The 12,073-nt window shown below is 37.1% G+C and overlaps 1 protein-coding gene across 1 annotated transcript in view; it reads left to right on the forward strand.

The window, feature by feature from the left end:
• Positions 1-12,073, forward strand: part of mctp1b (multiple C2 domains, transmembrane 1b) — a 51,256-nt gene that overhangs the window by 7,087 nt on the left and 32,096 nt on the right. Inside the window, exons 2-6 of the mRNA XM_065262393.2 lie at positions 4,643-4,757; positions 7,784-7,926; positions 8,032-8,111; positions 8,199-8,322; positions 11,326-11,490. Coding sequence (XP_065118465.1) covers positions 4,643-4,757; positions 7,784-7,926; positions 8,032-8,111; positions 8,199-8,322; positions 11,326-11,490 — 627 coding nt within the window. The remainder of the gene's footprint in view (positions 1-4,642; positions 4,758-7,783; positions 7,927-8,031; positions 8,112-8,198; positions 8,323-11,325; positions 11,491-12,073) is intronic.

Here is a 12,073-nt window from a genome sequence, read left to right on the forward strand (position 1 = left end):
TAATGCTATGCTTTTTTGCATAAGATCAAAGCATACTGACAATAAAGTTATATTTAAGCGATACATTTATTGTAGATATTACAAAGAAAAATCACATGAGATTTTGTTTGCTATTTGAGTCATCTCTCTAATAGTAATAAATCTTTTCCCCTGAGAATTATATCCGTCTCCTCAAGAGATTTAGATGTTATGATGATATCTACAAATTACACGATTCATTATTTTACTTGCTTAATAATAAACCAACCCTGCAGAGGAACTAAAGGTAAAGCAAACACTGCCTGCCTGGATATCCCGAGGCTTTACCTTTCCCCGGAGAATCATACGGGAAATCTCATCGCTGCATGTCTAGACACGAAGAAGTATATTTGGTATGGGGATTGTTAGATATATGAGAAGGTTTGAGAACATCATGACTTCACAAGACTGCTACAGTCCGTCCGTGCAGTTTCGCAATAAATTGTTTGTGTTTATCTCCATTTATATTTAAAGAAGCTGCCAACAATGCGAGCGCCGAGTTTTAAAAGGCCATTTTAATTCTGCTGCATTGCTGGCTCTCAGCGAAGACGTTGCGTAATGTGTCTGATGAAAATGAATTGTGTCTCTGGACCGCCAGACTCGCACACTTTATATTTTATGGAGCAGGATTGAGCTTATTACCAGACCTTGATTTATACGTGCAAGCAATGTGAGGCACTTACAGGAACCTCGGTAGATTTTTACCAGACTGGCGCTTAACGTATTTTACTCAAAGAATGGGGAATTAATCCTGATGGGTGTGAAAACAACGTCTAGAGTTACAGTCAAGTAGCGATGCAGACGCAAATATTTGGCCAGCAAATTCCAAACACGCAGTCTTGTTGTTCGTGCTTAACACATACTTGTGCCAATGTGTCATGTTGTAAACCCTAAGGGGAGGATACAGTAGGGTTTATATTTGCTAAAATGTCAGCAGTTTAAAGGGAAAATGACAGCTGTGACGACGCAGGGAACATAACGCGCATTTGTGTAGCATTATGAGAAACATCGAGGTGTGGTTTGAAGCCGACACATCCTGTAACCCGTTGCAAAAGTTTAGAAGTTAAACGGGCCTTGGAGGTTGAGGTCTGAATTAAATGGCACAGATCACCTGCTTTCATACGACACACACACACAAAAAAAACATTTTATACGCAACATTTGTGTTTCTGACCTCATCACACTGGAGGGGAAGTAAAACTTTTCAGAGTTACACACAGACAAACAGGAAGCCCTCGAATATCCGCTATGAGTTAATGTGTGTGTATATTTAGTGTGTGTGTTAGTATTGTTTATACTGGATAATTTGAATTAAATTTGTTTGAGGCAAGATCTGCTGTTGTTTTTTTTAAAGAGGATTAAAAGCATGAAAAGGCTTGGAGGAATATCATCATTTTGAGATTTATGAAAAGCTTGCTTTAACCACAGGTTGTTTCACTTTAGTCCTCGTAAGTGCTTTGAATAAACATCAGCTGAATTCTGCATACAGGTGATGCACTGTTTGTTTGCGGTTTATCTGGTGTTTCTGTTTGTAAGGGCTTGCGCACTTCAGAGCCATCGGGATGATTACATGTAGTCAACACTTTAAATTAATCCCTACTGAGATCACTTACACAACGCAGCCTTTGGCTGTTAACAGCATGTGAGTGATGATATATCTGCTGATTCAGATGCTTCCCGGTCCTGTTAATGGATAGATCGAATATTGTGAAGAGCATTTTAAAGAGGTCCTCCTTTATGATGCTATCAAAAAGGAATATTTTACCCCAAAACGAAAACATTGTCATTATTTATTCGCCTTTAATTCAAATTTATGGGAATTATTTGGAAATTTAGGGAAATTAATATGATATATACCTCACCTAAAGGATTATTAGGAACTCCATACTAATATTGTGTTTGACCCCCTTTCTCCTACAGAACTGCCTTAATTCTACGTGGCATTGATTCAACAAGGTGCTGAAAGCATTTTTTAGAAATGTCGGCCCATATTGATATGATAGCATCTTGCAGTTGATGGAGATTTGTGGGATGCACATCCAGGGCACGAAGCTCCCGTTCCACCACATCCCAAAGATGCTCTATTGGGTTGAGATCTGGTGACTTTGGGGGCCATTTTAGTACAGTGAACTCATTGTCATGTTCAAGAAACCAATTTGAAAAGATTCGAGCTTTGTGACATGGTGCATTATCCTGCTGGAAGTAGCCATCAGAGGATGGGTACATGGTGGTCATAAAGGGATGGACATGGTCAGAAACAATGCTCAAGTAGGCCGTGGCATTTAAACGATGCCCAATTGGCACAAATGGGCCTAAAGTGTGCCAAGAAAACATCCCCCACAGTATCAAGAGGAGTGGTTATTTCAGTCAAAGTTGCTCTTCTATCAGCTTGAACCAGTCGGCCCATTCTCCTCTGACCTCTAGCATCAACAAGGCATTTTCGCCCACAGGACTGCTGCATACTGGATGTTTTTCCCTTTTCACACCATTCTTTGTAAACCCTAGAAATGGTTGTGTGTGAAAATCCCAGTAACTGAGCAGATTGTGAAATACTCAGACCGGCCCGTCTGGCACCAACAACCATGCCACGCTCAAAATTGCTTAAATCACCTTTCTTTCCCATTCTGACATTCAGTTTGGAGTTCAGGAGATTGTCTTGACCAGGACCACACCCCTAAATGCATTGAAGCAACTGCCATGTGATTGGTTGATTAATTGCATTGAGAAATTGAACAGGTGTTCCTAATAATCCTTTAGGTGAGTGTATATGTATATAAATGTGTATATATATATGTTTGTGTATGTGTTTAAATATACATAATATTTACACACAGCACAAACTCTTATATTATGCAAAAAATCACTTTTATTTTGTATGAGATTAATCTAGATTAATCTATGCCCAGTCCTACTATTAATAGAATGTGTTTTGGCGGGCATCTTACAGACTCTACCACGGGCAACACATTAAGGACCCCTGATATAGTTATTGTAATAGTTCTATCTTAAATTTAGATATCTAATTTACTGGCTAGCCAGCTAGCTACTGTATAAACACATTTTGGTATTTGCTAGTTAAACTGTTAAAAAAGCAAGTGTGACTTCTGTGGTAGTCAAGACCTTAAGTGATATATGGAGGATTTTTTTAATTTCAAAGGGAGTGCGTGTGTGGGGGGAGAGGGTCATTTTTAGACCCAAGGTTTTAAAATGATCTCACCTAAATGTTTTTTTCAGTCAGTGTATTTGTTTTAACAATGGTATAATGTTGTTGCACATTAGCTTACACAAAGCACAAGGACATTTTAAACAAATGCATGTCATTTCTGTGAATACATGCAAATATGGACATTTTGACTTTATTTTGTGTGCAGGATTGTGCATGTTATGGAAGAATGCAGGGGGTGTGACCTAAACGGTCCCTTAGTAAGCAATGTGCTGTGTGCATGTGACTGAATAATGTCCAGGGTAAAAAATTCAACTGAAATTGCATTAAATCTTGTTGTTTTAAATAAAATTATGCTGCAAGGTTTTTTTAAACATACATGTAAGTTCCCTGTTATAGGCAGCTCTTCAATTTTTCCAAATTTCAAGTTTATTCCCATTAATTCCCATGGAAAGTTTCCAGCCTTAAAAATTCCTGGAATTTTGCAATAAGGACCCAAAGTGTTAAACAGATAACTCCACTTGACTTGTATTACAGTATATATTTTAAGTATCCTCAGGGCATACACAAGGGTTTGGTGAAAAAATAAACTAAAATATAATCCATTATAAGATGAATTTCTTGACATTTGCCCTTGAGACACCTTTGGGTCCTTTTGAAGCTTAAAGGGCTTTCTGGTTACTATGGAAGTGGATAGGGACAGAAAAAACACCAAAAAAATAAAATAATAATTTAAAGCAGTTTTCAAAACAGACTTACTGTTTATTCATTGCAACACATCCGCCAGGGGATGGGTGAAAAATCGGTAACTAAAATGGGTTCAATTCGATCATTTTTTGATGCTGAGCAGCACACAAAGCTTATACTTGATATGTCTGCCATGCAAATAGGGCCTTGCGCTGTCAGCACGCATGATCGCCCACTCTGCAATGACATTTTCGCTGCCGTGCACCAACAGTGAATATGTCAAAGTTTCATTTTTGGGTGAACTATTCCTTTAAATTTTCATTTTTCGATGGACTGTAGCTTTGTTGGAAGAGCATTGTGTTAGCAGTGACAAAAGATTATGGGTTCGATCCCATACTGAGATAAAAAAAAAATGCATGCATTTTAATGCACTGCAATTAACTTTGGATAAAGCGTCTGGCAAATGCATAAATGCAGTATGATTTGGCACATAACCAGATGAAGAAATTGTTCAAGGGGGTTGTATTTGACCCTTCAGTTACTTTTTAAACTCTGATTCATCACCATCACAAAAGCAACATCTCACATCCAATGTCCAATTTTAGTTTAGTTCTCATAGTCGGAGATGTATGACTAACTCCTCTGTAATATAATATTGCAGCTCTCAATTCTGACTTCAGAAAGCTGCGGTAAACCAGCCAATCAATTAGAGTTGCCTGTTTTTTTTCCCCGTTATATATATACAGTACAGTTCAGTGGTTGTGTTTTCTGCAGGGTAGCAACGCAGCGGACAGTGCCAACACACAACCATCCATGCCCATCTCAACAATGTACCAGCTGGATATTGTGTTGAAAAGAGGAAATAATCTGGCCATTCGAGACAGAGGCGGTAAGATTTGCATCTTTGATTCATTACAAGTCTTCTGATGTCGACATGTTACTATTGATTGTGACCCTGTCTGTGAAATCCATGCTTAAGTCTCATGATCTATTTAAGAGATTAAGGTTTTGACCTTATTCAGTCAATATTAAAGAGATCAAGGTTATATTTTCTAGGGCTGTAACGATTAATCGTGCAAATGCACGTTTTCTCAATGAATGAATTTGAATGAATTACGGTGAAATGCCGCCACATCCAAAAGCCAGAGGGCGCTCTCGTGCAGAAACTCCATTTGTGCCACAGAAGAAGTACCATTAAGGAAATGTCTATAAGAATATTTATATCGCCGTTCTTCAAATTGTTTCAGGTATTTTCATGATAATAAAGAATATATATTGAATGATTTTGTTTAACGAGTGTTGCTTTTTTAAATGCACGTTATAATCGACTCCGACTCATAATGGTTTTAGATTGATAAGGACTTCTTACTGACCAAAACGCCATGGGACACGCACAAGCTGCGCATGAAACACAGAATCGCAGCCTTACGATGCAGAATTGTTTTTAGACAGGTCTTTTTAATGGGACACCCGATTTATCGTTACAGCCCTAATATTTTCACCAGATTATTTTATGTAAAAAAAAGAAAGTAAAAATGACTCACAGGCAGGATGATAATTGTTGCACACTTCTTACTGGATTTTGATTGGTCAGCGGTGACATTTAGAGGTCTGTTATCACTCGATAACAACCGCTAAAACTGATAACACACTGCTATCTTGACCTTAGTGGTTGTTACCTGGCTCTTATGCCGGGTTTGCATAAATTAGGGGTGTAACAATAAATCATGACATGCCCATACCTGTCCGATATCTATTCTGAATCGGAAAAGGCGATATTATGCACCGCACTTTCATTTACTATGGCTCTTTGATCAGTAGGAAGTCCTTTTCAATATAAAAATCACTGAGCCGTTTATAACATGCATTTTAAAAGCAACACTCGTTTTACATAATCATTATAAGTATTCTTCATTATCATAAAAATAACTAAAAAGGTTTAAAGAGCAGCGATATAAACTCTTTCACCGCCAGCGTTTTTGAAAAAAGTTGCCAGCCAGCGCCAGCGTTTTTCATGATTTTCACCAAAGTTTAATGCCTTCCAGAAAATGTTCTTTTTTAAATATATAAACATAAAATGAAAGAACAGACCCTCTGCTTTCAAACAAAAAAAACCGTTTCATCCTACCTTCAGTGGTTCTTTTGTAATCAGGTTTTGAATATGGGTAGGTTTCTGCATAAACACCACATTTTGAGCAAAAAGCAGAGATAATTCAATTTTTGTGACTGACTTTTCATAGAGATCCCATTCAGAGCGATCTTTAAAACAGACACGGACATGCAGCAGCTTGCCATAGGGCATTACTTCCGGGTTCAAAAAGTTGCGGATAATAGGGGTATTGCGGAAAGTCGGAAAGTCTCGTCATTGGCAGGGAAGCGTTTTCTCTTAATTGACGAGATATCTCATCAATGGCGGTGAAAGAGTTATAATGGAAAAATATGGAAGTCGCTACTTCCGTTTCATTGGGACTTTAAAGGCGGGGTGCATGATCTCTGAAAGCCAATGTTGACATTTGAAATCACCTAAACAAACACGCCCCTACCCCAATAGAATCTGGACCTTCTTTTGATAGACCCGCCCCACATATACGCCACCCAGGCAACGATGTTGGTTAGTAGACACGCCCCTTACTGCTGATTGGCTACAAGTGTGTTTTGGTAGTCGGTCCGACTCCCTTTTCCAAAGTGTTTTTCAAAAACCATGCACCCTGCCTTAAAAGGCATTTTTTCTGCAGCGCATCTTGAGTTTTTACCCAAGAGCGCCCTCTGGCTTTTGGATGTAGCGGCATTTCACCATAAATTATTGAGAAGCATAACAAGCAAATAGTACACTGCAAAAAATGATTTGAAGAAAAAAATTCTTAGTATTTTTGTCTTGTTTTCAGTAGAAATATCAAAAAATTCTTAAATTAAAATGCTTTTTCTTGATGAGCAAAATGACCCAAGAAAATAAGTCTAGTTTTTAGATCAAAAATATCAAATTTAAGTGATTTTGTGCATAAAACAAGCAAAAAAATCTGCCAATGGGGTAAGCCATTTTTTCTTGAAATTTTCTTCCCCATTGGCAGATTTTTTTTGCTTCTTTTATGCACAAAATCACTTAAATTTGATATTTTTGGTCTAAAATTAGGCTTATTTTCTTATTGACTTACTGTAATACGTGGGTTACTTTACATCGAGCCGGTTGTCAACGCAAAATCTACCCCTTCAGGTTAATGCAAGACTCTTTTGGTTTTGTCCCAATCGTGTTTTTTTTTGTAATCACAAGCGGCTGAATAAATGAGGTCACAATCACGGGTGGAGCTTTATCAAAAATGTAATTTTTGTAATTTATAAAAGCAAGAATTAAAGCTGCAATCCGTAACATTTTTCTTGATTTTTTTTAAACAAGTACATAAACAATCTTAAAGCAATGTGCAACAGTATATTCATAATACTGTAATGATTTTTACGATTTATATTCACGGAAGAATTGTTTGATATAATTTGACTCAATCTACGTAAAGTACCCTGCGATTTTATATTTCAAACATGCGGTATAGAGGATTTCATTTGACGCACAGGCAGTGACGCGATACGCATCAGGTCCGTACTTTACTTCAAGTTTTTTTAATGGTTGCTAAACTGAACACTTGAACAAATACCTTGTCGAAAATAATAATGTTTTGGTTTCCTAGGTAATCTATGTGTCTGTTTATTTTCCTTGTTATATAAATAGACTACGTTTAAAGTACTTTGTTGTTATTTATTCTTAGCGAAGTTTACCGGAAGTTACGTGTTGACCACGAAAGCCACTTGTTTATGTTGTTACTGCAGAAACCGTCTATAGAGGCAAAGTGACGGACTGCATCTTTATTTTAATCTAATTCTCCACCTTGCTTACACGGTGTTGTGATGTTGTTTCTTATGTTTTAGGAACAAGTGACCCATATGTGAAATTCAAAATTGCCAGTAAAGAAGTTTTCCGTAGTAAAACAATCCACAAGAACCTTAACCCGGTTTGGGATGAACGAGTTTGCTTAATAGTAGAGAATTTACAAGAGCCTCTATATATCAAGGTAATCCATTACTATTATGAGGATTAAACATCCCACAGTGTTGACTTCATAAACTTGTACTAGAACTGTGCAGATTTGTATACAGCCTCCATTTCTTTATTGCAGGTGTTTGATTATGACTTTGGCCTTCAGGATGACTTTATGGGCTCAGCATACCTGTATCTTGAATCTTTGGAGCTTTGCAGGTGTTTACATATTTACATACTTGGGACGAGCTCAAATTCATGATGATAGTATTACTCGAGGGCTCACATTTTTATGCTTTCCTGCAGACCTCTTGATGTTCGGTTGGACCTTCAGGATCCTCACAGTCGTGATCAGGATCTGGGCTCTTTGGAGCTGGTGGTCACATTGTTCCCGAGAGGCACAGTGGATAAAGAGATGCTCAGACAGACAGTAAGAGAGCATGTTTCCAGAAAAATGTGCTTTATATTTCTTTACGGTTCGACACATTGCATGTTTAAAGCATGGAGAAGATGAATTCTGATTTGACAAGTTTATGAATATATTTCACAGAGAGCACTCAAGACGTTTCGACTCACTAAACTGTGAGTTGTGGTTGATCGTGAAGTTTAGTTTTTTTGTTGGAAAGTAACAGAAGTTGTGCTCGGTATATAATACACACGGTGTGCAATATCCATAATGCAAAGATAGTATCAGGGTTATTATTGTAAATAGGGATGCATAACGATTAATCGCGATTAATCTATAGCAGTTTTTGTGTACATCATATATGTGTGTGAAATTTATATAATAATTAGGCACATATAAATATGCACACATGCGTGTATAATTTTAAGAAAAAAATATATTTATATTAGGGCCGGGACTTTAACGCGTTAATTAAGATTAATTAATAAACACAAAAATAACGCGTTAAACATTTTTTACGCATTTTAATCGCACTTATTTTTGCACCGCAGAACATTTCTTATTGGATGAGTTTCGGCAGACCGATTATACTGGAGCAGCAACTAGCGTTCATGACTTCAGACAACAACAAACCACAGTGAACATGAACGAAGAAGCTGTTGAGTTCGCTTTGGTTGGCCCCGTGGATGGGAATTTTTTTTTATAAAAAACGAACTGATGGAAGCGTCGATAAGATCATGGTTGTGTGTAAGCTATGCAACAAGGAATTCACATATCACCGCAGCACATCGAGGCTCAAGTATCATCTCAATGCAAAACATATAGCAGCTAACGTGGACGTTAGCCCGACTCCGGGTACGACGACTTGGTTGAACAAAAATAAACAATATTTTGTTGCTTAAGCTTATGTATTCAGTCATTATTCATGGTATACAAAAAATTCATGTGAAAAAATAACTTCTCAATGTTCTCAGGTCAAATATTTATATGTGATTAATTTCGATTAATTAATTACAAAGCCTCTAATTAATTAGATTAATTTTTTTAATCGAGTCCCGGCCCTTATTTATATATTATGTATATACACATGTAAACATTTCTTAAAAATATACATGCATGTGTGTGCGCATTTATCTATAAGTTATTATACACAGTTATGATGTAAACAAAAACTTTTATTCTGCTTTAGATTAATCACGATTAATCATCATGCATCCCTAATTGTAAACAAAAAATATCACGAAAACTATTTGTAAAAAAAACTTTTTTTATTTCGTTAAATAAAAGTGAAAGTATAAAAAAAAGAATTTGTGCACCCGCAAAATAAACACAAAAACTAAATAAAATTTAGAAAAGAAACTTTTTGTTTTCGGATTTTAAAGAGTGACTCGTGTTGGCGAATCTCAAGTTTTGGCAAAGTTTATGTTAACTTTTGACCACCACCGTGTCTCCATTCATGTACCATGGTATTATAGACTAAAACAATACTAAAAATAAAAGTAATGATTAAAATTTTTTTAATGAAATCAAAGCTATTTATGCACCACTAAAAAAAAAACTAAAACTAAACTGAAGTAAAAACAAAACTAGATAAAAATAAAATCTAGTATTTATAAAACCCAGTGGCATGCTAATTGGGACAAAGCTTACAACTGTCTGTAAGAAACTGGTTTGGTAATAATCTGAGTTGCGTAATGCATGAAATGACTTTGAATTTAAGGAACCATTTACGTAACGTTTTAAACCAAAACTTTCAGTGTCATTATTGCGTGCAAACTTTTGAAAGCAATTGTAATGACATAAATGCAGATCTGTGAAAAGGTTATGCGCAAGTACCGTACAATCCCGCAGGACTGTGTTTGTGCTTTTCAAGATGCTGAGTTTATTAACACCTTTTCAACAAAGTTTATAAAATTTGGCTGTTTTATAGTCTTCACCACCTACCTCATTGTCTGTCTAAATAAAGTTGTTTAATGCTTTTGCCATCTTGAATTTTCAGATTTATTGCAAGTTTGCGAATGTGCACAGGCGTGTGATGTTTCTTTACAAAGTAACATCGCCATCTACTGGCCTGTCATGCACAATAAAGCGTTTTTAGTCATTTTACGCAGATCTGTTGATAACGTTGTTGTTTTGTAGCAAAACCGTTGTCATGTAAATATCATTTTAGACGTTAGAAAGCGACTGTACTGTCTTGAGGAAATAACACCTCAAAATTCACACCTTATACCACCAGCAGAAAGGAAAGCCTGATACTCATCACAGCTGAGTGTGAGATTTATATTACCATGCAAAGTAGTCTTATCCCTGTCTTAATCTCAATTTCTTAGGTTATTGTTTTTACAGTAATGCATCTGACCTGCTCTATGTTGTTTTATGTCTATGTTACTGAGGTTAAGCTGGAAGATGAGTAGTAAGGTGTCAGTATCTGCTCAGCTGGTGTTTGTGCTTGATTTGTGAACTTTAACTGTGTCCTGCCTACAAGAGCTATTAGACTGATGGATAGATGAGTTAATGATGAGTTTTTGAGCATATTTTATATCCGACTGAGTGCACTAAACGTCCAAAACTGCAGCGGTCTGGTCAGAGCGTGATGTTCATCTCAAATAAATCCTGCAGTCATTTATCTTTCATGATGGTGGGCCGGTGGATATCACAGATATCTGCAGATATTTTTGTTTTTTGCTTTTGTGATTCAATCGTGCATTGTGTATGCGAATCCGTTGAAATGCTTTTTGGTCCGTTTACGCCTTTATTTATTGAGAAGTGCTATGACCAGGATGTGATTTATTTATGTGATTTATATTTGTACATTTTTTTCAGATACAAGCTAGTGAAATCTCCCAACATGGTCACGAATTAAAGTGGTGTTTTACAGAATCTGTAACCATAGCAACAGTACACTGTTCTGACATCCTATAGACGGTGTTAATCTGATTAAAAGTCTGGATTGTCTTGTTGGAAAACGTGTGGTTCTAGTGTGAGGAGTTGGTGAAGTGTTAATGTGATGTGATGTGTGTTTGACAGCAACAGAGTTTTCGCTCGCCAGAGTTTCACAGAAAGTCTCATCTGTGGCGAGGCATCGTCAGCATCAGCCTCATTGAGGGTCGTGACCTCATCCCTATGGACCAGAACGGCCTCAGTGACCCTTACGTCAAATTCAGACTTAACCATCAGAAGTACAAGAGCAAAGTATGAATGCCTGTCAAGTTCAAACATGTCTGTCAAAATGTCTGTCTGCCTCTTTCTTTACATTTCTCTACTTTATGTCTTTCTCTCTGTCTGTCTTTCTATCTGTCTATATCTGTCTGTCTGTATCTTTCTGTCCATTTCTCTACTGTATCTGTCTATTTTTTATGTCTGTCTATGTCTGTCTGTCTGTCTGTTGGTTGGTGGGTCAGTCTGTCTCTTTCTGTCCATTTCTTTACTGTATCTGTCTGTCTGTCTGTCGGTCGGTCTCTTTCTGTCCATTTCTTTACTGTATCTGTCTGTCTGTCTGTCGGTCGGTCTCTTTCTGTCCATTTCTTTACTGTATCTGTCTGTCTGTCTGTCGGTCGGTCTCTTTCTGTCCATATCTTTACTGTATCTGTCGGTCTCTTTCTGTCCATTTCTTTACTGTATCTGTCTGTTTCTGTCTGTCTGTCTGTCTGTCTCTTTCTGTCCATTTCTCTACTGTATCTGTCTATTTTTTATGTCTGTCTATGTCTGTCTGTCTGTCTGTCTGTTGGTCGGTGGGTCTGTCGGTCTCTTTCTGTCCATTTCTTTACTGTATCTG

Source organism: Paramisgurnus dabryanus, chromosome 10, assembly GCF_030506205.2.
Source record: "Paramisgurnus dabryanus chromosome 10, PD_genome_1.1, whole genome shotgun sequence".
Lineage (NCBI taxonomy): Eukaryota > Metazoa > Chordata > Actinopteri > Cypriniformes > Cobitidae > Paramisgurnus > Paramisgurnus dabryanus.